General features: G+C 39.9%; 2 protein-coding genes across 4 annotated transcripts; one reads left to right on the forward strand and one right to left on the reverse strand.

Moving 5' to 3' along the window:
* On the reverse strand, nt 1-10888 carry LOC134540087 (uncharacterized). Its single transcript, XM_063382563.1, has 4 exons — nt 10741-10888; nt 9794-9979; nt 2360-3201; nt 1-894 (listed from the first exon to the last, which is right to left on the reverse strand). Exons 1-4 carry the CDS (start codon nt 10783-10785, stop codon nt 624-626), a joined length of 1344 nt encoding a protein of 447 aa, XP_063238633.1. The 5' UTR covers nt 10786-10888; the 3' UTR covers nt 1-623.
* LOC134540090 (uncharacterized) lies at nt 9815-27564 on the forward strand. 3 transcript variants are annotated; one of them, XM_063382570.1, is made up of 5 exons: nt 9980-10021; nt 16959-17194; nt 24310-24334; nt 24455-24594; nt 27002-27564. In XM_063382570.1, the coding sequence occupies exons 2-5, from the start codon at nt 17067-17069 to the stop codon at nt 27309-27311; spliced, it is 603 nt and encodes a 200-aa protein (XP_063238640.1). In that variant the 5' UTR covers nt 9980-10021; nt 16959-17066; the 3' UTR covers nt 27312-27564. The 3 variants fall into 3 exon arrangements, with proteins under 3 accessions (XP_063238639.1, XP_063238638.1, XP_063238640.1); XM_063382569.1 differs by having other exon boundaries at nt 9815-10021; nt 17041-17194; nt 24310-24594; XM_063382568.1 differs by having other exon boundaries at nt 9941-10021; nt 24310-24594.
* Nucleotides 27565-27979: the final 415 nt, after the last annotated feature.

Here is a 27979-nt window from a genome sequence, read left to right on the forward strand (position 1 = left end):
TTTTTATTAACATTTCTGTTTATTAAATAAATTTTATACTATATATTTTATAGACTCGGGAAGCAAAAATAAATAGTTTTATGTCATAGAAAAGAATTCTGTATTAACTGAAATATATTATCAGTATATATATCAGCGATAGCCATTGTAAACACCAGAGAATTAGAATTGGTAAATGTTAATCATCCTGTTTTCAAAGTCCGCATATCTAATATAGGTTGCTTAAAAAAAAAAAAAACACTTTTATCCGATATGGTAGGTGAGTTCTGTACGATAATTTCTATATTCAAAGCAAGGGAAAAAATAACAATGTAATGATTTGAAGAAAAAAAATATTTTTCGTAAGGTTATTTATGTGAAAATATTTTAATTGACACCAACTGAAGAACTTAACATGGTAAAATCAGTCGTTAAAATACTGATATAAAAATATATATTTTTATGTTTCATTTTAAATTATAATTAATCGTGCATTTGCGAAACAGGAGTGATCTTGCGACCAGGAAGGCCACGCGGCCGAAGGAAATGACGTGTTACGCGCACTACTGCAGCTTCGCTGACGGCAGGTGGTGTGCTCTCGCCCTGCACTGACACAGGGGTAGGTTACCGAGGACAAGGCCTCGTCACCGACTGGAATCAACGGCCACGACGCTGTCGAAGCGCGCCGAGCAGGGGCCGCCGCTACGCCTCTTGGCCACAGCGACGGTGCGGCGCGCGCGACCTCGCGAGCTGGTCACCGGGTACTTGGCCAGGCCCTCCACGTACACCAGCACGTCCATGTCCAGGGCATCCGCCACGGCGCAGAGGCACTCGGCCCCGCCGGGGAACCCAGGGCGTCCCAGGTCACCCAGGTAGCGCTCCACCTTCCACTCTTCCGTGGACACTCCCGGGTACCTGCCGGGACCAAGCGTCTGCTCAGGACCGGAGACCCGGCAGACTCAAGGCGAGTCTAGATGCCGCAACCAGGGACCTGTTCAGAGCTGGTGGCTAGGCAGAATCTCGGCAAGCCACCACCAGAATGTCTAGATATCATGTGGAAGCACCAACACTACTCTGTCGGCACCTTTGGGTATCTACCAGGACCAAGAACCTGTTTCGGTCTGAAGGTAGGATGACTCTTGGTAAGCCACCACCAGAACATCTAGATATAATGTGGATGCACCAACTCTGGTGCAGAGGAAGTCCCACCCAAAACTCTCTACCTTCCACTTCTGCGTCGACAGCCTCAGGCACCTGATGGGACCAATAATTTATAAGGAATAACATTCAGGAGGACTCTTGGTGAGTATATAGTGGCTGCACTAACATTGGCGCACTTCATTGTAAAAGGAAATCACAAAACTCTACCTTCCACTCCTCTGTCGACAATCCTACGCACCTGCCGGGACCAAGTACTTGCTCAGGGCAGCAAGCCAGGCAGACTCTTGGCGAGCCCTCCCCCCCCCCCCCCCCCAAACCAGAATGTCTAAATATTATGTGGTGGCACCAACACTGGAAATCAGAAAATTCTTTACTTTTCAATCCTCTGTCGTCATTGCCCGGGTACCTGCCTGGACCAGTCCTGCCTATGGAGCTGAAATGTTGGGTAACCCATAAACATGCATAAGAGCGTAAAATTCTTACAGATCTGCTAAAACAATGTTGCACTATACTGATTCATGTAATTAGGTACTGTTTAAAATTCCACTCCTTCATCGATAAGTCCAGGAACCTACCCGAACCAGAATCAGTTCACTTTAATCACTAGTATTTGGCTGAGGGAAAGGCTACAAACTGATATTAGGTTAATTAGGGCAACCAGAATGACTACAGCCATCTAGTTATTAAGAAAGAAAATCAGATTTTCAACTAATGTTTAATCATTAACCCACTCACCCTAGTACCAGATACCATCATAGCCATTAAACAGAACATACTCTAAGTATTGAAAAGCCGAACACCACAGGTTGTGTCTAGTCTCTAGGTTTTAAATCTCAAGCCATGAAACATGCGTGCTTTGGATAGTATGTTTCAGATTAACAAAGTATGGATCAAAATCTTTTAAATAAAGCTTTTTTTATGAACTAAGGAGTTCTGGAGAAGATGAGATGGTCTTATGGTGCTATGTATATTTATTAAAAGTATTTTTTTTAATTGTTCAATTAAGTGCATTAAATCTTTTTCGATATTTCAAAAACATAAAGGAGGGTGTTCACTTAATATCAGGTAAGGTAGTGTACTGATATATACTTGTCTAAAGATCTGAAAAAATATGGAGGGAAAAAGGACAATAGCACATTAGGGTTCTCTTCACCAGAACTCCTCAAATATAGTGCTTTTGTGTTGTAGCAGTACGGACTTTCTGCCCATCTGCACTTACCTGCTGCCTTGGTTTTCCACCGCCTCCAGGATCTGGTCCCAATACCGCTCCCTGTTGCTCCGGAGATACCTGACGGCCAGCATGCGCACCATGGACGTGTACATCATGTGGTCGGAGGACCCGACCGGGGGCTCGTATATCTGGTGGGCGAGCGCCGCGAACAGGGAGTCCTCCTCCCAGGGCATGCGCATCACCAGCACGGTCTCGCTCCTGGTGACCACCGTGTCCAGCCAGTCCTCGTCGGCCGTGGCTCGGGCGCCGTCGGCCGGTCCCGCAGGGTCCTCCTCTGAGTCGGGCTCGTCCTCCTCCACGATGACCTCCGAGGTCACGTCGTGCCACGAGTGGAGCACGCCCAGGTCTATATCGGAGCTCCCGCCACACGTTGCTTCAACCTTGGTCTCCCAGCAATCGGCAGTCTCCTCTTCCGAGTCCGTCACGTTACTCCCGTCCCGTAGCGGCATCTGTGCCTCGACGCCCTCACGGGATTCCATCACGTGAGATGAATCGTCAAGTCTCTTCTCTTCCGCCTCACCACGTACCTGCGTCATGTCGAACTGCACCTTCACTGCGCACGTCAAGCCATCTGTTTCGGTGATTTCTTCTTCGCCACATTTCATCTTCGTCGCCGCCCCAGCTTCGTCGTGACACACTTCTTGTCTCTTCGCGCCTGCCTCAGCTACCAAAGAAGCCGTTCCTCTTGTCTCCGGATCTTGAGATCCCGTCGCTGCACAGTTCCTCGTGGCCATGTTCACCTGGAGCGTGATGGCCGCTAGCACTTCATCAAGCACCTCTGGAGAAACCACGTGGTACTCCTGGTTCCGGGCTGACATCACCATCTCGACCTGCACATTTTAACATTTTAAATAGTCTCTTATTTCATAACACGTTACTAACGAACAGGCTTGATAAAAACAGGGAATTCCAAGACCATAGGCCTTTTTTGGAACCGAATATTTACAAACACGTCACCCCACAGTGATGTTCCTAAGCTTCAATGGCCACTGAGGATACCTTTTACAACATTTTCCGTCACTTGTGTTAAATCATTTTACCGCTTCCTTCCTCCCATTGTCTTGGTGCAGAAGTAAGTAATAGTTATCTTTTCGAAATAAGCATTCCAGTTATAACAAATAACAGCTGATAGAACCTATTGTTAGACAATCATTTCTTATATTAGTTTCTTAACTTTATTTTCAATCAATTGATTTTTTTATAATTCTAAAATTAACTTATATCCAATATATGGAGATACTTTTGTAAAAGGCAAGTGCTTAGGAGATTATTACTTTTTACAAAGCAAATGCAAAAAATCAGCAAAGATTTTAGATGCATTTAAATGTAAATTATTAATATATTTGTTTTTTTTATTGGTGCAGCTGTTTCTAGACACTCCTGAAATACACCAGATTATTTGACAATTATATTAATTGTGGGACGAAATTATGTAAACTAATTAAATATATTATTTATTATTTTCCTTAAATATTTTCAAGAAACGTAATTTCGACATTTTTATAAAAATTTAAAATAACTTTTTAACAAGTTATTATGTGTAAGTAATCATCTTTTCACCATTTCTTCATGAACTGGTCTTAAAGCTGCAGTGGTATCCTTATATGCTGTTTCCTAATACTTGCTTAAAGCAAATTTAGTCTCGATGAACCAAGCAGCATCGCTAGAAGGATGAAGAGAGGAGGGCGATGGAAATTAGTTTTGTAGGGGAGGGGGAAATCACGTGGCTCGAGAGTTTCTGCGTGGGTTTTAACCGACACAAGTCATCTGTAGTTAGGGTGCTTATTATGTTGCATACTGCCCATATTTTGGCCTGTATACGTGCGATAAGTAGAAAACTTCATAAAACACAGAACGTTTCCTATAAAAAAAATTGGTTGTCTGTAAAGTCGGTTTACGGACGATAGTTTAACGTGACGTCATAACAAAACATTGATGAAATAATTGCATACTTTTATGAATAAAATTGAATCATTTTTATTGAATTATCACTATTTTGTATGGATACAAAGAAGGAGTGAAATGAAATCTGCAATTTAATTGATAAATTTACTTTTATTTGCACTCATTAATTCAAATATGTTTTACTTTAACGAAGAGATTATTTTAAATATAACTTTCATACATGTTTGCTATTTAACTTCTTCCAAACTGTGTTATTCTGTTAAGGATAGGACGATGATAGGAAAAGTAGGAAACGAATGGGAGTGTTTCAAGTTTAATGTGCCTCGAAAAAGTGAAATCGATGGTTGTTCCAATCTAGTGGAAGATAGATAGATGCGGCGCTAGCGTACAATGAGCGTAACGGGACACAGCGCAACGGGACAATGTGCGTTACGGGACACTTTTTCGTGCGTGCAGCCAGCGTTCATCGATTTATTAGACGTTATCGCGTCAAAAACAGTTTTAAAGTTGACATTTATCAACTCCATTTCACAGTTGCGATTTTGCAAGTGCAAGAGGTCACCCTAAGTGCTGGGTTTTTAATTTCAAGATTCAAGAAAGCCCTGGCCCCTGCTCCTTTCTCTCCCCCCCCCCCCCCCCCCCCCCCCCCCCACCTGAATCAGCCCACCTGGTGAAATAATCCTTACAGAACCGCCAATGCAGCCGCTCTTGAAATGACGTGTCTCTCGCATACTTTCGTGCTTTCTTTTGTTCTTTGAGGGTGTTTAAGCATTATAGTCAATCAAAAATTTAATGACAGTCTTTTGCGTAGCCAACTAACTGCTGTCTTCACCCTTTATATGTTTATCACTGTTAAGTAATTAACTTCTGGTTGTGAAAATTGGGAACTGCCGGTAAAAAACATGTGTGAAAAATGGTTGAATGTAAATAAAATAGTACCCTAAAAGAATTTCTTTGTTGTAAGGTACATCAAGTTGTGTTAACCTAGGTGCACAGTTAAAAAGAAAAAAAAACGGTAACAATAACAATACATCGTGTGCACAAGATTTGAGCACCATGTTTTCAAACCTGCTGAGAAACAATAGCGCATAGGATGGTCGTATGTATGTGTGAGCAGTCGTGTGCATAGGAGGGAAAATAATATTTTTTTCTGTTATCGACGCATGGCGCTACTGCCATTGAGAATTGAGTAGTTTGCAATTTTGGTGGAACTAGAGAACTGTTTATAATAATTATCAATAATATTGTGGCCAGAAATTGTCGAGATGTTACAATTTTCAGATGCATGTAATTCCTGCTTTAAAAATTAATTATTGTTATTACTTTTAAAAAGACACTAGCAAATAATATTAATGAAAATATAAATATTTCATTCGTAGAATTTTAAACTAAAAATTATACATAAACGAAATTAATTTGTGTTGATAAACTGTTTTCACAAACGAAAGGTCAGAATTTGTGGGATAATCATTTGGTACTTAATACAGTTATTTACAAATACTACCAACAGATGTCGAATACACCGCAAAATTTCATTGCCTGAAATTAACAGTAAGATTTCAGTTGTGAACATATTTCGATCAGGTCCTGTGTACAGCTGTGTGCATGGCTTGCTATGCACTCGTTTAAGTTTTTTTTTTTTTTTTTTTGTTATTGTAAACCCAGCTTTAGCGTAGAAATAACTCGGATGTATTTTATGGCTAAATTTCATTGAATCCTGCCTTGAAATAACGGTAAATGACACATCCTTACCAATCGGTAACATCAATGGTCACTCAAGTTATACCATGTACCTACACCTAATTATATTTTGTATAGAACGTTGCCTACACTCCGTGATCAAGATTTGTACAAGCAAAGATGGTTCTGCGTCGAGTAAATGATTTAAAGGAAGAAGTTGGAATGCGAGTGTGGATAATTGTTAATCGATATGGAAATGTGAAAGCAAATGTGATGTATTTGTGGATGAAGTACTTCGTGGTATCTCTTGCCTTCAAGGAAACAGCAAGACATCTCACTATGACAAATAGTACTTCGTTCATATAGGAGGCAGCATCAAAACTAGAAATTTCCTTTGGAAGAGAATCCATGTTAGTTTTAATGTTTATTTGATAATAATTTACACCAATATGCCGTGACCATTAATATGTTTTGTGGAGAGTATCGTAAATATTCGTATTCTATAATTCCGCCATCTTGTTTAAGTAAACAAAAATACTAAGCGCTTCATGGCGTAAATGTAATGTATACTTAAACAAATGTGCCTTTTTAACTAAGCTACTTTTTTCACATAGAAACACGCTAAGTTTATTTTTGTCAATTTCCTGTTTTGTAAGATACAGCAATAATAGTGCAGACAAATCCGGAGGAAAATGACCAAACTGACTGCTTTCCTAGCTTACGCTAATTATATTATCTCGCAACTAAACATCATTTATTAATCACAATCCAGTTTTAAAGAAATTATTTTTCAGCATACTGACCCAGCAGTAGGTAATTAAATAAATTTTTTATTTGAAGGCCAGATACGAAAAAAAAAATGTAACTTGACATTAATTCATATCACTTTTTTCATAAAAAGTATTTAATGAAATAACGACTGTCTTAAAAATGTTTGCCCAAAAATGTGAATCCGGGTAACGTAGCTAGTCAACACAAACTAAAATATTTAGCTTAATTCCTGAAATAGAAGAGCGACGATTCATTTTCCTGGTATTGGTATGTTATGCTTTATTCATTTATTTATTTATTTTGCTTATTCTCTGGTTGGATGACTCAAGCCATCATAAAAGATTCAAGATTCTCAACCTTGCAGGACACATGCCAGATAACACTGACTATATGAGCGTGGTTGTTAGGGGCAGGGGTATAGGCCGCAGGGTCAGCTAGAAGAGATTCGGTGGTGGCTCTTTGCGGGGTTAGAGGGGGAGTCGGGATTCAAACCCGAGACCTGCAACCCACTTGTCACACTCCCCTCATTTTCCCACCGACCAATGGACCAAACTGCTAAACCAACACATTCCGCAACCGAGCGAGGTTTTGTTCTTACTTTTTTCCCAACAGGAGTGGTCACCTAGCTCTTCTTGTATTGCGTTTAGGCTCAGTTTGCAAAAAATTATCATCACGATAATCTGTGGCACCAACTTCATTTTGATTTTCTTTTTGGTCTGAAGGTGTGTAGACTCTATGGAACGTCAGACCGGTTGCTGGAGTGTCGTGTAAGTTAGTTTGACCTAAAAGTGTGATGACTCTATGGAACTTCAGTCCGTCTGGCCGGAGTGTGTGTCAGGTATCTTGATCTGAAGGTGTGTAGACTCTATGAAACCTCAGTCCATCTAGCCGGTGTGTCGTGCCTGGTGGTCTAATCTGAAGGTGTGTATACTCTATGGAACCTGAGCCCATCTGACCAGTGTATCGTGTAAGTTAGTTTGATCTGAAAAAATGCAGACTATATGAAACCTCAATCCGTCTAGCCGGTGTGTCGTGCATGGTAGTCAGAACTAAAGTTCTGGATACTTGAGTGCTTGACAGATAGTTTGTCTAAGGTGTGTCTATGTGAACTCACGTTGTCTTGCCGGAATGTCATAGTTTTGTCTAAGGGTGTGTTTAGACTATGGAACCTCAATCAATCTGGCCGGAGAGTATTGTCAGGTAGTTACATCTAAAGGTGCGTAGACTCAATAGAACCTCAGCTCGTCTGGCAGGAGTGTCATTTATTTTCTTCTGGGGGTGTGTTGGACTCTATGGAACCTCACTTCGTCTGGCCAGAGTGTCGAGTCAGGTAGTTTCGTCTGAAGGCATGTGGAATCTTAAGATCCTCAGTCCATCTGGCCAGCATGTCATACCTGGAGGTCTGGTATGTAGGTGTGTGTACTCTATGGAACTTTTTCCATCTTGCCGTCGTGAAGATCTGTTGTTTTAGTCTGTATTTTTTGGATTATTTGGAACCTTATACTATCTGGTCATCGTGTCATATCTGATGATATGGTCTTAAAGCTTGTAGACTTTATAAAACCTGAATCGGTCTTGATGTCGTGCCATGTCTGGTGGTCTGGTATAAAGATGTGTGAAAACTATATAACTACTTTCCTCTAGCCATCGTATCGTATCTGGTGGTATCGTCTGAAAGTGCATAGGGGCTATAGGACTTCAGTTTTCTGGATGGCTTTTATCGGTAGTCTTGTTAAAGATGTTTGACTCCATGGAACCTCAGCCAGTTTGTCTTCATGTCGTCTCTTTTGGATACGTCTGAAGAAGTGTATTGTCTATGGAAATCAGGCCCGTCACTAAGGGGGACTGGTCTGAAAGTGTGTAGAATCTATATATGAAACCTCAGCCAAAATGCAGTCGTGTCGTCTTCAGTGGCCTTGTCTGAAGGAGTGTAGATATTATGTAACATATTTTGTCTGGCCGGTGCATCATGTCAGTTAGTCTGGTCTAAATGTGTGTAAAGTCTTTGGAACCTCAGCCTGTGAAGCCATAGTTTTGTAAAAAAAAAAAAGTCCCGTCTGAAGGTGGTAAGACTCTATGGATCCTTATTCCATCTGAGCGAAGAATCATGTTTGTTTGTCTGGGTTAAAGGTGTTAGACTCTATGGTACCTCAATCCATCTGGGTAGTTTGGCATGTCAGGTAGTCTTGTCTGAATCTGATTAAATGCTATGAAACCTCCATTTACCCTTCCAGAAATTCGTGCTAGGTAGTCTGGTCTGAAAGTGTGTAGACTATGGAACCTCAGCCAGTATGCCATCATGTAATTCCTAGTGGTCTTGTCTGAAGAAGTTTTAAGTTTTTAAGTTCTCAGTACCTCATTCAAGTTTATATTGTCGGTTAGTCTGGTTAGAAGGTATGTAGACTCTATGGAACCTCATTTCATCTGGCAGGCATATCGTTTTTGGTAGTCTTATCTGAAGATGTGTAGACTCAGTGGAACCTCGACCGTTTGAACATCGTGTCACTTTTGGTGTTACGGTTTGTAGGTGTGAAGACTCTACGAAACCTTATTCTGTTTGGCCAATGTGTATTGTACCGTAGTCTGGTATAAGGTTTGTAGACTATGCAATGTTCAGCTCTTAGGAGGAAATACTCCCCCCCCCCCTTGAAAACGTCACTGTTTGTAACCACAGTGCGTCCGGCATGTTTGTAGAGTGTGGTGGTCGGTCTGGTACCGCGGAGGTGTAGGGTTCAGGGGACATGTGACCATACCTGACCTTGGCAAGCTATGCCGGTGACGCCTCTGGGCCCAGCGCGCTGCCGTGTAGACGGCGAGCACCGCCAGGAGCGCTGCTGTCAGCGTGCCGGCCAGTCACTAAAGGCGGGGGAAGGGGGGGGGTAGGGCTAAGGGGACATGTGACCATACCTGACCTTGGCAAGCTATGCCGGTGACGCCTCTGGGCCCAGCACGCTGCCGTGTAGATGGCGAGCACCGCCAGGAGCGCTGCTGTCAGCGTGCCGGCCAGTCACTAAAGGCGGGGGAAGGGGGGGGGGGGGTTAGGGCTCATGGGACATGTGACCATACCTGACCTTGGCAAGCTACGCCAGTGACGGCGGTGCGGCAGCTACGCCTCCGAGCCCAGCGCGCTGCCGTGTAGACGGCGAGCACCGCCAGGAGCGCTGCCGTCAGCGCGCCGGCCGCGGGCAGCAGACAAGCCAGCCAGGGGGCAGGAGTGTCGGGCGGCGGCCTGCTGGTCCTGTGGCAGCACGGCTGCGGCAGACCTCAGCATTGGCCTTACGGCAGTTTTACTATGTACGTAGTCATTATAACAACATTTACTTTCAATGATTCATATTTCTAACAGCTTGTCATTTTTTAATTTATTAAAATTCGAATAATCTAAAAACTCTCATTAACAACACAACTAATCAACACACTTAAGCCTATACACTAGTCAAAAATGCAATTTTGTTGTTTAGAGAATTTGTTTATAGTAAATGTTATTTGGAATACAAGGACTGTTATTTTCCGACGCAAAAACTTTTTAAATGTTTAGTAATTGTTACATTTATATTTCTAAAGTCACGTTTAATTAATATTTTTTTAATATTGTAATTCTTTTGCTTTTTTTTTTATGTAGAAGCAACGTTAAATTAACTTGGTAACTTCTTTTCTTAAATTAAAATAGTTCAGCTGCCACCATTTCAGCGAAGGGTTCGCCTTGTAAAAATTAAATATTCAAATGAGAATTTAAAAATATTTTCACTCTATAATTTGAATGACAGCATTTTGTTTATTGAGAATATAAATAATAATTTTTTAATTTAATAAGATCCCAATCTTATTTGCGCTTTTAAAATGATTTGAAAATATTTTTAGTTACCTACTTAATAAAAAAATTATTTTTGTATTGTTTAGATTGGGAGGTTATATTAGCTAGTTGGTTGTGATTATATTTTTACATGCTTTCTGTTTGAAGATTTGAGAACCTAAATAATATATAGTTAAATTGAAATGGGATTAATAAATACCTTTCTAAATATTCGCATGGTCAAACCCTTTCTTAATATTCTCATGGTGTCGCCGTTGGATTAAAAGCACTTTGAATTTTTTTTTAAAACTAAAAATATATAAGTGTATCTACATAAAAGATATACAGTGCATAGAGTAAATTAAGTACTAATACAGAGTTTACACTTGATGCTAATGCAATACAACGTTTTTTTTTTCTCTAGAAATGCCTTAGTTGATATACAAAATCGCAAACATGAAAAACGTTCAAACGCAATTGCTATGGATTTAAACATATATTTACTTACTTCAGGACTAAAACGAATGTGTTACATCGGAAATTATATATATATATATATATATTGTAAGGACTGATTCTAGAAACTGCAGTATGAAGCTTATATGATTAAAAAATTATAGAAATAATAAGGAAGTTTGTAGCTTATTATGAAAGTTAGTAAGCTTGTGACTTGTTTCAGCCTTGTAATAATATTTATAAATATTAATTTTTTTCTAGTAAGAAGTACTACACAAATTATATATCGTAAAATGTAACACATAGTAACTTAAGATAGCAAAATTTAAAAATATATATATATATATAATTTCCTTAACTTCTGGAGAATGTTCGCCATCTATATCAGGGTGTGGTCATGTCTGCATGATTACGTGGTAATAGTGTGAAGCAATTTTCTTCCCTTCGGCTAGCTGTTTCCCTTAATTGGCTAGACTCCCAAAACATTGGTGGAAGTGTAATGTTTTTCGTTTTAAAAACAGTTTTAAAAGACACATTTTTATAAAAGTGTATGTTTTAAACAACGGAAAATCTAATTCATACTTAATATCATCAAACGTCATTAAGCAGCATTTGCGCAATGTTTTGGGTGGGTCAATATAGCGATCGCGAACTTAAAAAGTGACCTCAAATACAATAATACAATTCCTAACTCCATGATCAATGTAGCATGCACATAAGATGTTTACATCTAGATGACAATATCACTCGTGTTTTAAATTCAATTAAGAAAATGTTTGAATGTATTCACGAGTGGTAAGAATAGTTTACTGAAACTTATGTCCTGCCCGTTTCGAATGGTTATAGGGTAGAGCATATAAAATTCAGGCCTAATGAATTATCTTATCTAAGACAATAGAAGATATTAATTTGGAAATGGTATCTTATCACAAAATCAATTAATATTTTGTTTACATCTCTTTGAAAAAAAACAACTAGGTATGTCAGAAGGTAGAGGTGTGTCCGATGATAGAGGTGTGTTAGAAGGTAGAGGTGTGTCAAGGTAGAGGTGTGTCACAAAGTAGAAGTGTATCAAAAGGTAGAAGTGTATCAGAAGGTAGAAGTGTGTCAGAAGGTAGATGTATATCAGTAGGAAGAGGTTTGTCAGAAGGTAGAAGTGTGTAAGAAGGTAAATGTGTATAATAATGTAGAAATGTGTCAGACGATATAGGCGTGTCAGAAGGTAGAGATGTGTCAGATGATAGAGGTGTGTTAGAAGGTAGAAGTATATCAGAAGGTAGAAGTGTGTCAGAAGGTAGAGGTGTGTCAGACGATATAGGTGTGTCAGAAGATAGAAGTGTGTCCGATTATAGAGGTGTGTTAGAAGTTTATGTCAGAAGGTAGAGGTGTGTCCGACGATATAGGTATGTCAGAAGGTAGAGATGTGTCAGATGATATAGGTGTGTTAGAAGGTAGAAGTATATCAGAAGGTAGAAGAGTGTCAGAAGGTAGAGGTGTGTCAGACGATATAGGTGTGTCAGAAGATAGAAGTGTGTGAGATTATAGAGGTGTGTTAGAAGTTAGAAGTATATCAGAAGGTAGAAGTGTGTCAGAAGGAAGAGGTGTGTCAGACGATATAGGTGTGTCAGAAGATAGAAGTGTGTCAGATTATAGAGGTGTGTTAGAAGTTAGAAGTATATCAGAAGGTAGAAGTGTGTCAAAAGGTAGAGGTGTGTCAGACGATATAGGTGTGTCAGACGATATAGGTGTGTCAGAAGATAGAAGTGTGTCAGATTATAGAGGTGTTTTAGAAGTTAGAAGTATATCAGAAGGTAGAAGTGTGTCAGAAGGTAGAGGTGTGTCAGACGATATAGGTGTGTCAGAAGATAGAGGTGTGTCAGATTATAGAGGTGTGTTAAGAAGTTAGAAGTGTATCAGAAGGTAGGAGTGTGTCAATTCGTCTCTTACTCCAGCCAGCCTTTGTATGGCTAACACAATTCGTGCCATGTGTATTATTTTATTATTTTTTTATATACATTATAAAAATATAATTTAAAACTTTCGTTTTGATTTTTTTTAATTTGCATTGCAAATAATTAACAAGTTCAATAAAATTTATTAAAAAACTTTCCTACTAGTGGGCTTTTCTTTTACGAATAAAATTTTCTTATGGTCCACAACTTCAATTTTAAAAAGAAGATGTTGAGCCATTATCAATAACTGAAATAATTTCGCCCAAACGAATTAGTATACCGAATTTCTTATAATTCGGGGAAAACGTAACCAATTTAATAAAATAATTACGGATCTCAACAAATCGTCCAACTGACACACTACACTGAAATGGCTCGTGGACTGTGGCTGTGTTCCGAACAACCAGATGTCCGCACTAGCGCCCGGAATATCGGGACTAACAGAGAAAGCGCTCCCACACGGACAAGCATGAGAGCGATCTCTGGTTATTTGGAACACAGCCACTATCTGTTGATAACCCCGCCGAAAACCAATCAGAAACTACCTGATGATTTCGATTCTTTACACACGTAGTGCACTTTAGTCAGCATACAAGAAATTTGATCGGTACAAGCTTCCTTAGTAATTCTGCTTCAGACGATGCTGTAAAATCTTTTAAGTATAATTTGCATACACGTAGAGTCTTCGTTAAACAAGGGATAAATTAGTTTCTTCTCTATCCTAAAGCCAGTTTGGTTACTAAGACGTAATAATTACGAAAGTCAGTCCTGCCAGTACTGACATCCATACACTCGTCAAACTTTCGTTCGTGAACGCCATTAAAAGCTAACCAAGAGATTTACAACGTTACTTGATCCCCTCGCTAAAACATACGCCCTTACCAGTGCCCGTAGCAAGCGTGACTTAGCAGCCTACATATCAACATCTTAGCTCTCGGTATACGTCATTTGGTAGTGATTTCGTGAATGGAAAGGAAGTCGCATGGAACGGAAATGTGTAACCACGGCGCTGCCATCCGTGGCAGATAGTGGGAATCAAAGTTCACAGATAAAAAAATTGGTTGTCTGTAAAGTCGGTTTACGGACGAAAGTTTAACGTGACAACGTCATAAAAAAACATTGAATAACTTTGAATAACAGTTAATAAAATTTAATTATTTTTTATTGAATTATCACTATCTTGTATGGATACAAAGAAGGAGTGAAATGAAATCAACAATTTAATTGATAAATTTACTTTTATTTGCACTCATTAATTCAAATATGTTTATTATTTTAACGAAGAGATTATTTTAACTATAACTTTTATACATGTTTGCCATATAACTCCTTCCAATCTGTGTTATTCTGTTAAGGATAGGACGATGTAGGAAAAGTAGGAAACGAATGGGAGTGTTTCAAGTTTATTGTGCCTCGAAAAAGTCAAATCGATGGTTGTTCCAATCGAGTGGAAGAGAGATAGATGCGGCGCAAGCGTACAATGAGCGTAACGGGACAACGTAACGGGACACTTTTTAGTGCGTGCAGCCGGCGTTCATCGATTTATTAGACGTTGTCACGTCAAAAAAGGAAACTTTATAGCATTAATTGTTTAATTATTTTTTAAAAATGGGTGGTATTTTAATAAAATTTCTTGTCGGAAATCAAAATCTAAACCGGGGTTTAGTATTTTTCAAGTATTTTTTCACTTTTATCGGAGCTGTTTCATGATATAGTTTAACCTATCACTCTGCAATTGAATGATTCGATAGTCAACGTAGCTTCTTCGGATTCTAGAGGCGAGTGCGGAAACTATGTGTGATTCGCCTCAATACATAGATGTAGGAAAAAACACGTAAAACATTATTTTAAAGTATTCTTCGTTTAGTTTCATGCCTGAGTTAATTAAAAGTCTCTTTTTTTTTGTATATAATCATAAAACTTAAAACAAAAACAATGGATTCGGACAGTTACATTGTCATTCTCAACACGCATCACTGATGCCTTTGCGGTTTGTGATTCCAGGGCTGTATCCGAATACATAGGGATGCGTCCTTAGCACACACATCCCTACATCCCTTAGCAAATGCAGCCACAATGTAGAGGACGCATTTTTAATGGATGGATAGTATCCGAATACTTTTACTACTAGCACCACCTGTTTACTGTCAGTCGTACTAATGTTCACGCAGCCATTTTGTGTAGGGATATCTACGAATATTCAGCAAAACGTAAATAATAAATACCTACCAATTAAAAAATAATGTAACGTGTATGTTATACATGTTAGCGATCCAAATAAAATACATTTTATAAATTGTAAACTTTAAAAATACTTATGAGTTTTGAATTATCCTTTAAGTTTAAATTCGTATTTTTATTATATTTATTAACGTCTTCATTTGTCTCTGTTTAAGTTATCACTTTCGCTTATAATGTTTTTAACAAATATTATGCTGAAAATCTGAAGTAATATTATGCACAAACAAAATAAGACCCGATTCCGAAGCTAATGGATGTAGGGACGCGTTAGTGGATGCGAGTGTCGCATCCCTTAAAATCTCGAATTAGTGGATGCGTGAAGGGATGCATCGGCATCCCTTGTGAGAATTCGGATTCAACACAAAGATGGCCGCGTCCACTACGATGCACTTTTAGTGGATCCCTTAGCTAAGGGATCCATTAGGGTAGTATTCGGATACAGCCCAGGTGTTGTAACAGCTCACCTTCCATAACCCAAAAATGTTTATGCCTCACTGAGATATTACATCTTTTTTCGTAACTTCATAATTAGGGAAAGGAGATATTAAGGATATATCCTCCTTATGCATCTCCATGCGTTAGCTACTGCGTTTTTCAGTACGTTATACATTTTAAAAAAAAAATTGAAAAATTCAGAATCAGGATTAAATTTGTTTTGACGTCAGTTATAACTCTCTTTTCTATGGTTATAACAGACACAATGGATGCAATGTAACTACTAATAAAAAATGTAACCACCGAACATTTGAAACAACAAAAAATAAAAACTGCACAATGTTATATTCCAATAACATTTGGCTGGTGCAAACAACCATAGATATAATTCATATGTCCGTCCGTCAAATTTATATTTGCCAAGTTTTGACGGACGGACCGATGGATGGAATATTTCGGGCTATCTGTTTGGCTGCAAGTCACGTGATTGGCGGACGGATGACGTTTGGACGGAGATGGCGCGGAATTGCAATTCCAACTTAACAGACATTCATGCGCTTTAGGGCTTCAATTTTTTTATTTATTTTTGGTAAATATGTAGTTGGGCGATATTTGTTAAAAAAAATTTTAAATTCCGAAAATACTTTTATTCTATGCTTTTTAACTTCCTCTTTTCATAAAACCCGACGGAGATAAGAAATTACAAATACTTTAGGAGATATCGCCGTTGTTATATCGCAATACAAGACCTGCGCAATCATTCGACCTCGCCATTTTTTTTTTTTTCCCGTGTGTTCGTTAATGCCTAATTAATTAAAATGGTCGTTTAGGTCAGGTCAGTAACATTATAAATACTTTAAAACTAAGTGGACATGATATGAATTATATGAATTATTTTTCATGTTTGTTTAGTTTAAAAGTATTTATAATTTAACTAACCTGACGTAACAAACCGGGACAAATGATGAACAGTAGGAACTCACGTATTTTTTTTTTTTTACCTATTACTTGCACAACAATATCCAAATAACAAATGAAACATAACGTGACAACATTCTCCAATAAAAAAAAATTGATACTCTTAAACAAGAAACAATGGTGAACGCCGCAAGAAAAAAAATTCATACTCGTAAACAAGAAACAATGTGTAATGCCGCACGAATGCACATGTATTGTGATGAAAATTAAAAAAAATTCAATTTCTCCTAAAGTATATGGAATTTCTTATCTCCGACGGGTTTAATGAAAAGAGGAAGTTAAAGAGCATAGAACAAAAGTATTTTTGGATTAGAATAAAATGTTTAACGCATATCGCCCAACTACATATTTACCTTATTTTTTTTCGCTCTGATAGGATGCTCGTTGCAAACATTTTTAACGAACTGTGGATAAATAAAGAGTGGAGCTTTGTTTACTTCTGCACGGCCACAACGAAGTGCTGAGCAAGCTGAACGTGGTGTGAATGGCGTGTAAAGAAGAGCCGAAGGAACAGCGCACTCTATCTCGTCACTTGTCGGAGCGAGTCGTCCCGAGTTCAACAGCTGAGGCCGCTGCTGGCCCGAGCCGCCGGAACCGACGAGAGAGAACCAGGTGAGTTCCTTATCGCTGTGTCGCCTGGGGCCGTAGAAACGAGAATAGCTTAACGCTACACATCACATAGCTGAATACCGTGGAGGTAAGAAGTTCGGAAGTGGGTGTGGCCGGTGTTGGCCATTTTTTTTTAAATTTAATCAACGTGAGAAAGATCACACTCCCCGTTTACCATCTGTGTCAATAGAAGGTATATAATAAGGGAAGCCTATGATATACATTCTGTATTGCACAGACCCGAACAAGCCCGAATATCTACCTTCGGCCAATTCCTAAACAACCATTAAAATGATTTGACAGTATTTTTAATGTAGCTTTACTAACCTAACATAACCAACCATCCACAATTTCGTAAAGTAATAAAAAATTATCCGGTAGTTGGCCGAAGGTAGATATTTAGGCTTGTTCGGGTCTGTGCAATACAGAATGTACATCATAAGCTTCTCATATAATAAGGCATACTGGGACAAAGGGTTCAGGCTGAGGAACGAGGAGCTGACCGAGCTCTGACATCACGTCCATCACTGACGTCACGGCGACCATCTTGGATGACCTTGACCTTGACCTTTGACCTTCAAAATTTGCCCAAATTTGCCTAAATTTACTCTAAATTCGCCAAAATTTCAATTTTTTTTTTGGAAACAAATTTCCGCCAAAAAAACTCAAAAAATTCCACAATTCGAAAATGGGAATTTCGAAACACTTCAAAATTCATTTTGCCTTAGAACGAACACAAATTCCATATTCAGTAACTGAAAGAAATTTTTAAAGCATTTTGGTTGGTCATTGTCGTCTATTAACTATTGAAGTAGCAGGATTGCACCCCTTGTTTTAGTGGGTTCTATATTTTTGTATGTGGACTGCCAGTTGTATGCAGTAATATCTATATATATGTAATGTGATTGTTACATTTTCAGAGTACATTTCACATTCAACTGCATGGTGATGCCGTGCTTAATCCTTCTAGAATAACACTGAGGCTGATGAGAAATCTGGGGCTGTCCAGCATGACTGGCAGTTATATCTACTTAAGCTTAATTCATAAATTAAAAAAACATACGCGAGTGCACAGCAGGCCAAGCACACGACTGTGCACACAACCTGTGCGAAATCGGTTCACAATTGAAATCTTACTCTTAATATCAGCCAATAAAAAATTGGTTGTCTTTAAAGTCGGTTTACGGACGATAGTTTAACGTGACGTCATAACAAAACATTGATGAAATGATTGCATACTTTTATGAATAAAATTGAATCATTTTTATTGAATTATCACTATTTTGTATGGATACAAAGAAGGAGTGAAATGAAATCTACAATTTAATTAATAAATTTACTTTTATTTGCACTCATTAATTCAAATATGTTTATTATTTTAACGAAGAGATTATTTTAACTATAACTTTTATACATGTTTGCTATTTAACTTCTTCCAATCTGTGTTATTCTGTTAAGGATAGGACGATGATAGGAAAAGTAGGAAACGAATGGGAGTGTTTCAAGTTTAATGTGCCTCGAATAAGTCAAATCGATGGTTGTTCCAATCGAGTGGAAGAGATATAGATGCGACGCAAGCGTACAATGAGCTTAACGGGACACAGCGTAACGGGACAATGTGCGTTAGGGACATTTTTCATGCGTGCAGCCGGCGTTCATCGATTTATTGGACGTTGTCACGTTAAACAATTTCGCAATGTATCTGACGGTTGGGCAAATTGTGAACACAGTTTTTTTTCAACATATTAATTAATTTGGATATGTAAAATTGTTAAATATACCACTCAAATCACGAAAAATTTCTTTTTTTTTACATTATTTTCTTGTGACTTTAAACGTAATAGCAATAATTAATTTTTACAGCAGGAATTACATACACCAGAACATTGATATATCTGGACAATTTATTGCCAAAAAATGATTGATAAATATAAACAGTTCTCTAGTCCTGTCAAAATGGTTTCCTACTCTACTCGCATTGGTTGTTGCGCCATGCGTCCATAACAGGAATAAAATATATTCACTGCCCTTCACCACACGAAATTAAATTTAAATATACAAGGCCAATTGCATTCGTCACAGCTTCGCAGCATATTTTAAAAAACAATATCAAATATAAGCCAAAACAATACTATTATAGGTCAAACCAGGAGGTTATGGGTCGCAAATAGGCGACCTGGGACTCCTCCACGGGCCTCGGGGTTCGATGCCAAGTCGCGGCACTCGGGCCCCTAGGCCCACACGGGCGATGATGAGATCCCTGTCAGTCGGACGAGAGTCTGCTTGGGGTTGCTTCGTTAAGCAATTATTCTGAGCCTCTGTGCACACGACATGTCTCCCACGCTCACGACCGTCTTATGTGCTATTGTGAGTCAGTAGGTTTTGCGAACAAGGCGCTAATTTTTTTTTGCATACGACCAACTGTTACTGTTACTTTTTTTCAATTTTGCACCCAGGTAAAAGTACGCCGTCTAACTGGAACTTGCAAGTTCCAGGTCAAAGAACTCGAGACTACTAACAGCATTAGACACACTTTATGCTTGTAGTCAAGGGAGTAACTGAAAATCGTTTCTTTGTAAACACACCTAAAAATTGAAACTAGTAATTTTCGGCTGGGTTCACAATTAAAAAAATTAAGCGAGTGCATAGCAAGCCATGCACACGACCTGTGCGAACTGCGAAATCGGTTCACAATTGAATTCTTACTGTTAATTTCAGCCAATGAAATTTCGCGAACTATGCGACATCTGTTAGCAGTGTTAGTAAATAAACATATTAACTTTCAAAATAACGATAATACTATTATTATCTTGAAATTTTCTTACCACAATATGGTTAATAGATATAAACATATTTCTAGTCCCGCCAAAAAAGCACCCTGCTCTTCTCTCATTGGCTGTTGTGCCATGCGTACGCTACCGAAATAAAATATATTCATTTCACTCCTATGCGCACGACCTCGCTCCCGTGCACACGACCAACTTTCTGCTGTTGTGAATCGTTATGTTAGGAAACATGGCGTTCATATCCTATGCACACGACCTACTGTTACTGTTACTATTATTTTTTCAATTGTGAACCCAGCCTAAGCAGTGGCGTAGCGTGCCATCTCGGCGCCTGGGGCGGGAGACCTATTTTGCCGCCCCCATTCTATAGGTGCTTGATTAAAATTAAATTTCACATGCAATGAGGTACCTTATATTGAAGTTAAAATAGGATGAGCGGTTTTACAAGCGGATTCTACGGGCCTTATGAGCAGCGAAGTCAGAAATAACTTTGTCAAAATCAATATTAACAGCCAATTCTTGTTCAATTGACAATATAGCCAAGTTTGATAGTCTAGCGGAGCTCATAGTAGATCTGAGGTAATTTTTTATTAGTTTCAACTTCGAAAAACTTCTTTCACAACTTGCAACACTAATCGCCAAAGTCAAATATATACGAATCAAGATGACTATATTTGGAACAGAAATTCCGAGATTCAGTTTTTGAATGAACTGGAGGAGCTCCAGTGGTCCTTTACAACTTATATCTTCCTCTGATTCAGAACAGGCAACAACAACAAACTGCTGAAGACGCTTCCGCTCCATCTGAAACTCGGCCTTGTCGATGTATTCTAATACATGGGAAAGATCCCCGAACTTGCTGTCCAAAAGTTTCGCTGGCATCAAAAATCCAAACTTGTCCGATATTTCTTGAATTTGCTGGAATAGAGTCGTCATTTCTTGAATGATCTTGTTGAATGATGCGATAATCTCTCGACGGATTTCCTGTTCGTGAGACAAAGCTGCATCTTCAGAAGATTCATCGCCATGCATGCGTTTTTTCCTGCGAATTCTTCTCGTTTTGAGTTCGATTCCGAGTTTTTCGCAGAGAGTCTTAGCAAAGTCAATTGCTTCTTGCACGAAACGGTCTCTACTTTCCACTAAGAGGGTTTTCAAAGCGCAGAGTTTCTGAGCACACTTATCCACACTTAGTCCTCGTTGCTGCAGGTAAATCTGTGCGTCATCTACTTCAGGTAGCACTGCAGCCCAAAAGCCAAGAAAAGTTAGGAAGTTAAATGACTGCATGGCTGTCAGGAGAAGACTGGCTCCCGATCTTGTTTCGGAAGTTTGAGATGAATATGTTAATTGTTCCAGTACCTCAAGAACTACCTCAAACTTATTTTTAAGCATCTTGACAGCTACATGTCTAGCGCTCCAGCGCGTTTCAGTGACTCGTTTTACTGCTTGACCTGTGACAGCAACCAAAGCGTTCCATCGAACAGTTGATGCGGAAAAGAAGGCAAACAGCTTCTCCAGAGTTCCAAAAAAGTCACGGAATCCACTGATTCAGAAGCAGCGTGTACCCCAGCCAAGTTTAGTGAGTGGTTTGTGCATGCAACGAATATAGCTTTCGGATTCAGTGCTTTAATCCGGGCTTGAACTCCATTGTGGATCCCTGACATTGTGGCAGCATTGTCATAAGCCTGTCCTCTCAGATTCTGTATGTCCAGTCCGTCTGATGTTATCTTCGCGATTATATCGTTGCTGAGATCTTCTGCATTTTTTCCTTTTGGTTCGAAGAAGTCAATGAAAGATTCTACCACGGCGACTTTTTCTCCTTCGATATGTACGTATCGCAGAACTTGGCTCATTTGGTCATTGTGGGAGATGTCAGGTGTACTGTCGAAGATTACGCAATAATATTTAGCTTCTTGAATACGACGGATGATGGTGGATCGAACTTGCTGTCCCAGTAAGTTTATAAATTCATTCTGGGTTTCTGGAGATAGATACGAAACTGAGACTCTTGCTCCCAGCTTTATCTTTGTCAGGTGTTCCATTAGAAAAGGGTCGTATTTAGCTAGGAGGTGCACTAACTCCAGAAAGTTCCCGCGATTGCCACTATCATCTCCTCGAATGTCCTCTCGATGTCCTCTGAAGGCCAGATTCTGTTTGGCTAAGAACTGGATAATATTCAGCAACCTGTACAGTACATCCCTCCACTTCTTCTCCTCACTTTCGAAAACTTCTTGTTGTTTCTGATCGATGGTTGCTTTACAGTTCAGGCGAACTTCCAACTCCTTCCATTTCAAGAAGCTCTGTTCATGGCCCAGGCTATTTTCATGGTCTCCTATTCTTGTATTTAGCTTCCACCATTTGTTGAATCCTTCATCAGATGCGAAGTTAGAGCCGGAATTGCCAAACAGCTTGCAAGAAAAACAATACAAGGATTGCCCCTTTGACCCCTGGTGCGGAACTATAATTTGTGGATTTTTGGGATTTAAATTAACGGACTAATAAAACTGAAACTGGGATTTTACGTTCAGCGTGTTTCACCCAATCCCTGCCAGACCTAGAAGAAAAAAGGCGTCGACCGTTAGAAAATGACAACTGAGAAGGGCTTGTAAACCCATAATTTGTAATTTGCTAAATTTTTGGTATATTTATTTGAATGTTAAGGTGTGTCAATTTTTTGCTAGATTTCGCCTATGTTAATTGGTATTTACAGCGGTGATACGTCCGGTGCGTATCTATATTTGTATTTGTATTAATATGTTCTTATATATTTTTAATGCCTTTTTGGTAATTAAGTATATTTAATTTTCGGAGCTCCGAAGTATATGATCAAATTATAATTTTTTGGGGGAATTGTTAAAGTATTTTTTTAGTATTATTATATAGCTATTTTTTATAAGTAGTAATAGGGCATGTATTTTATGATGGATGCGCCTATTTGTGATGAAACGATTTTATGATATATATATATATATTTATTAAATGTTGTCATATAAATTTTGCGTCTTTTTAACTTGCTGCCTCCTCTCACTGTTCGCAACCTTATTAGTATTTTTTAAGCCTGCTATTAGTTTGGGTTTTAATATTTTTTGGGGTTTACCTGCGCTCGCGGTACGGGGCAATATAGGAGTTTTACTGTGTCCCGGTTTGCGGAAGTTGTTTGGTTTGCCCTGGGTTAAGGTCAAACTTTACAGTACAATGCGTAGTACTAAATTCAATGAGTGCGAAAGAGAGGCATCGACACGGGCCGACGCGTGAAACAAAAGATTTTGTATGAGTAATGAACATAATAAGGAGTGCCGCTCAACTCGGCTCGCGCGCGCCGGGCGGCGGGGCGTGATGCGATGTTGCCGTTCGTATGTAAACAAACAAACGTTATAAAGAGCTCTGTCAGTGATTTCGCAGTTTTTCTTTTAAAAAAATATTAAAAAATAGTCGGTGCGCAAAATTTAAAATAAAAATGGAACATTATAGTGTGTCTGACACATGTAATGAATGAATCATAAATCAGATCTCAACCAGCTTCACCGGCGACCCGCCCCCGCGGGCTGCCGCCCGGGGCGGGCCGCCCCCTCCGCCCCACCCACGCTACGCCACTGAGCCTAAGTGTGTATAGAAAAAAACTGTTTGCTGCACAGAAATCTATCCATTGAAGTTTTCATAGAATTTTCTAGGGAAAGTGCAAGCATTTTTTTTACTTTAATAAAGAAAAATATTTTACAAAACGTAAGAAGACTAAAACAATTCTCTAAGCAGTCAGACATGAACCGATCCAAAAGATTCTTAAGCAAAAACTAAACTAAACCTATATACCACTGACGCTATGCACTTACTGAGCCTGGCAGACTTGAGACCGACATGAAGTGTGTAGACATCCATGAAGCGGGGACTGTGTGAGTAGGAACAGTGCCCATGCAGAGTGCAGACTGAGGTCACATGTGACACCACTGAAGCCAGAAAAAGCCAAGCACGCATTCACAAAGCTGTTGCTGGTGCAGTGCATGTCATTAGATTGTTGCCATTTAGTGAGAGCACACAAGAGTTTACAATGCCTGCCATTAAAATTTTTCTTCGTCAAAAATATTTGAATGAAATATGTTTAAAGAATTTTAAGAATAGAAAATGAAAAGCCACTTGGGCTCTGTAATTAAAAAGTTTTAATGTAACTTGGTGAGCCTACGCGTACTGTTTGCTGGAGCCATACGAGGCCATGTGCATGCACACAGAGCTGAAGCTGATGTTTGCATGGATATAGAAGCCAGAAGGTTCCTGGTGAGATCACAAATGGTAACGTTGAGGCTATGTGTAAGTACTCAGACCTGGTACGGGTGTTTGCAGGGTCGGCGAGCCCAGAAGGAGCCTGGTGAGCCCACAATTACTACCGCTGGAGCCAGATGAGGCCATGTACACGCACACAGAGATGGTGTTGGTGCGGCGCATGCCCCGCGATGGCGACTCACTCTTCGCTGCGCTTGCGTTGCAGCTGGAGGGTGTCTCTATCGGGTCCAGAGCACATGCGCACTTAACCACCTCTGTGCGCCACCAGACCACCTTCCACATGAAGAGGAACCAGGAGCAGTTCTTCAAGCCGCTGTTGCGGGCAGTATGTGTGTACGGGAATCGGTATGTGTAGCATGTGTAGCACAGAAAGAATCCAGGTGATGTAAATCCTCAATAATGATTGGTATCAGATACTTGGAAATAGATTGTGTGTGAAATCCATAACACTTCGCTAACCAACTTCCAAATGGAATGTTGTTACACACTGCCATGCAGTGTATTAAAAGACAATAAAACTTGTCTCAGGAAGCCTTAAATGTCATTACATGTAATTACATAACCACCTTTGTTTGTGGGCAAAGCATGAGATGTTAGGCCATTATTTTGACTAAAGTGTAATAAATACAACTATGGGTTTTTAATATAAAAGTTAACATTAATAGATGAAAGGCTCTCATATTGGAGGTGATTGGCAGTTATGGTGCAATCTTGCACTTGGACCTCTTAACAACACTCAATGCACATTATCCAGTGTACTATTTACACAATATTTCCTATCTCTCTGGGCTAATAAAAAGTAGTGTTACATCATCACTCACTGGGTACAATCATCGCTGAGAAAAGTATTGATTGATGCTCATATTCTAGCGCACAGATTCAAACACACTTCTATGACCTCTCAATCGAGAACCTCAGTAGGAGGTTTTTACCACAATGCAAATTGTAGGTGGTATTTTTAATACATTCAATGGCACATTGATGGGTTGTCCCAGCTTGACTGTGCAATACACTCTCATTTAGTGGGACAGGGTGTAAAGCTGTGGCCATCCTCGCATATTCGTTTGCAGCTCAGGTCTCAGATGTTGGTTCAGTAATATGGTAGCTTCACTCTACTATCACAAAACATCAAACGATTAACGACTTGGTAAGAGTGCTATTCACCCTTGTAAAAGCAATTTCAATTATAAAGCAGTCATTGCATAAAAAAAAGCATGTCGTAGCAAAATCCCACACTTCCGCACAGAATGAAATAAAAACATTGTGATTCCACAAAATGGTTAATGATCAGATGACTAATAAACAGGGTCATTGATAAATGTTCTAGATGGTGTTTTGCTTGCGAAACCTTGTACAATCTAAACTGTGACTGAAAGTATTTTGTAGATCTCTGAATGTTTACATGTTGAGATAACGGCTGTCTAGGTTACCCTGGAGCTGTGGAGTAATGTTGGAGCGGGAAAAATAGATATATCAAAGATATTAAAAAATAAATCTGACATGGCCTATAGTAAAATGTCATCCAAGAAAATGCCTGGATAATTGTTGGGTGGGAAGCAATAGGTACCCTAAATCAGGATAGTATGTCCTCGAACCGGATCTTCTGGAATACGATTTTCTTACCACTCCACAAGCTTACTCTATATGGCCCTCATAGTGTATTACTGCTGGGAGGTGATTGGTGCCATGACTCCACTATGATTGAAAGAAAAATAAACTTTGTCAAGTTGTTTCATTCAACTCCAACTCTAACATTACACCCACACTTGGACATGAAAAGGCATTTAAAAAATATCTAAGGATCTAGGGATCAGGTATAAAGATGCTAAAGTGTCAACAGTCATGTAAACATTTTTAAAAAAATCCTGTCTTGCGGTTGACCTAACAAGGTAGGTAGTGACACTGTTGGTTGTGTCACAGTACATATGTGCATATATGCGACGACCGATGAGGAGATGGTGCTGACTAGCATGCAGGACCTCGCGAACCCCAGATTTCCAGCAGGTTTTAAGGGGTCGGAGGTGATCCCAACGGTACCTACCTAATGTAAACAATGTGATTTTGAAAGTGTACCAGGAGGCAGGGCATGTCAGTGACCAGGTGGGCTGGGTCGTGGATACATCTGCGCGACGAAGATGATGAAGAAGAAGATGCTGATGTATGTACATACATATGAAGCTCAGGTTCCTGGCAGGGTGGCAGGTGATCCTGTGTGTGTACGATGTAAATGTGACAGTGTATAAGCAGAAAGAGCATAAGAGTGATCAGGTGGGACTTGTCTTACGTCTTAGGTACATCTATGTGACGACATATAGGAGAAGGTGCTAATGTACATGCAGGACTGGTGAACCTTGGATTCTTGGAAAGCCCTGAGGTGATTTTGGTGGTGTTGTGCATATCCAATGTGGAAGTGATTTATGAGGCAACAGGGCATGGCAGTGGCCAGGTGGGTCGTGGGTATTACCAACTAGTTGCTGATGTACATATAGGACATGGCATGCACCAGCTTCCCTGTAGAGCCGGAGGTGATCCTGGCTGTGTCGTATGAGAACGACATGGATTTACATGGCACCAGAAGGCAGAGTATGACAGTGACCGTGTGGGTTGTGTCGCAGGTGCATCTATGCAACGACCAACCAGGAGAAGGTGCAATATCTGGCCAACCCTGCGGCTGGAGGTAATTCCAGCAGTGTTGTACATGTACGACGTGGATGTGAAAGCACACCAGGAGGCAGGGCACGGTATGTCGCAGGTACATCTACGCGACCACCGACGAGGAGAGGGTGCTGAAGTACGTGCAGGACCTGGCGAACCCTGGCTTCCCGGCAGGACCGGAGGTGATCCCGGCGGTGTCGTACGTGTACGACGTGGATGTGTCGGTGTACCAGGAGGCGGGGATCACTTACCTGGTGTCCGCATCCCCGCAGCCGCACCTCAAGGCCGCCATCGCGCACCGTGTTGTCTGGGAGGGAGAGGGTCGGCTCAAAGACTACTTTGATGTGGTCGTCAGTGTATACCCCAAGAGGTACCCGGTGCCGCATGGTCTTAGGGTCGCGACTTGATAAAGAAACCAGTGTTAGCCTCGTCTCTTTAAATGTTAATGCCTATAGATATCTTATAAATTTATTGAAATTTCAGAATAATAAGTGTAAACAGTTTATTTACATCATTGAACAAACATTTGTTTCGTTGGTTGATGCAGCACCTATTTGATGTCTTTTTGCTGTCCCATGCTGAAAGATCCATTTCAAGTTTATTAAAATTGCAATCCATAGTTATTAATACATATGTACTAATAAACTAAATCACGTTTTATTTTTGTTTAATGATAATTGTTCTGACGTCGTCCGGCCGAAGGCCGCCTAATTCCGACCTGCAACCGCCAGCATCTGATCCCTCAAACGGAACGCACCCCTGGCCAAACCAACCCGAGTCAGGCAAGCCTCCCAACTCAAGGTAAAACTGTTGCCACAGCACTTAACCACCATACCGCTTGACCCCCACACCTAATTATCAGATGCCACTCACCAGTGATTTTTATATAACTTCCCAACCCCGTCTGGGTAAAGTGCGACGCAGGAGTGCCCGGGTCACTCCCGTGGGAACGTGTTCATCTATGAGCGTGAGTGTCCCCCTTGCGGCCTTCCGCCTTAATCAAGTGTAGTGTTATGTCTACCAAATTAGGCCTCCACATTTTTACGCATAAGCAATCACTAGAGTAGTCAACAAG

The sequence above is a fragment of the Bacillus rossius genome, chromosome 16, assembly GCF_032445375.1.
Source record: "Bacillus rossius redtenbacheri isolate Brsri chromosome 16, Brsri_v3, whole genome shotgun sequence".
Classification (NCBI taxonomy): domain Eukaryota; kingdom Metazoa; phylum Arthropoda; class Insecta; order Phasmatodea; family Bacillidae; genus Bacillus; species Bacillus rossius.

Excerpts from the sequence above, each read along its gene's own strand:
- LOC134540087 (XM_063382563.1), bottom strand. The coding sequence starts at position 10,785 with ATGAGAATATTAAGAAAGGGTTTGACCATGCGAATATTTAGAAAG. Across the intron at positions 3,202-9,793 it reads GCGTAGCTTGCCAAGGTCAG|GTCGAGATGGTGATGTCAGC; the intron begins GTATGGTCACAT and ends TAAAATGTGCAG. Across the intron at positions 895-2,359 it reads GTGGAAAACCAAGGCAGCAG|GTACCCGGGAGTGTCCACGG; the intron begins GTAAGTGCAGAT and ends TGGTCCCGGCAG.
- LOC134540090 (XM_063382569.1), top strand. The coding sequence starts at position 17,067 with ATGGCGTGTAAAGAAGAGCCGAAGGAACAGCGCACTCTATCTCGTCAC. Across the intron at positions 17,195-24,309 it reads AACCGACGAGAGAGAACCAG|GGTCGGCGAGCCCAGAAGGA; the intron begins GTGAGTTCCTTA and ends GGGTGTTTGCAG. Across the intron at positions 24,595-27,001 it reads GTATGTGTGTACGGGAATCG|GTACATCTACGCGACCACCG; the intron begins GTATGTGTAGCA and ends GGTATGTCGCAG.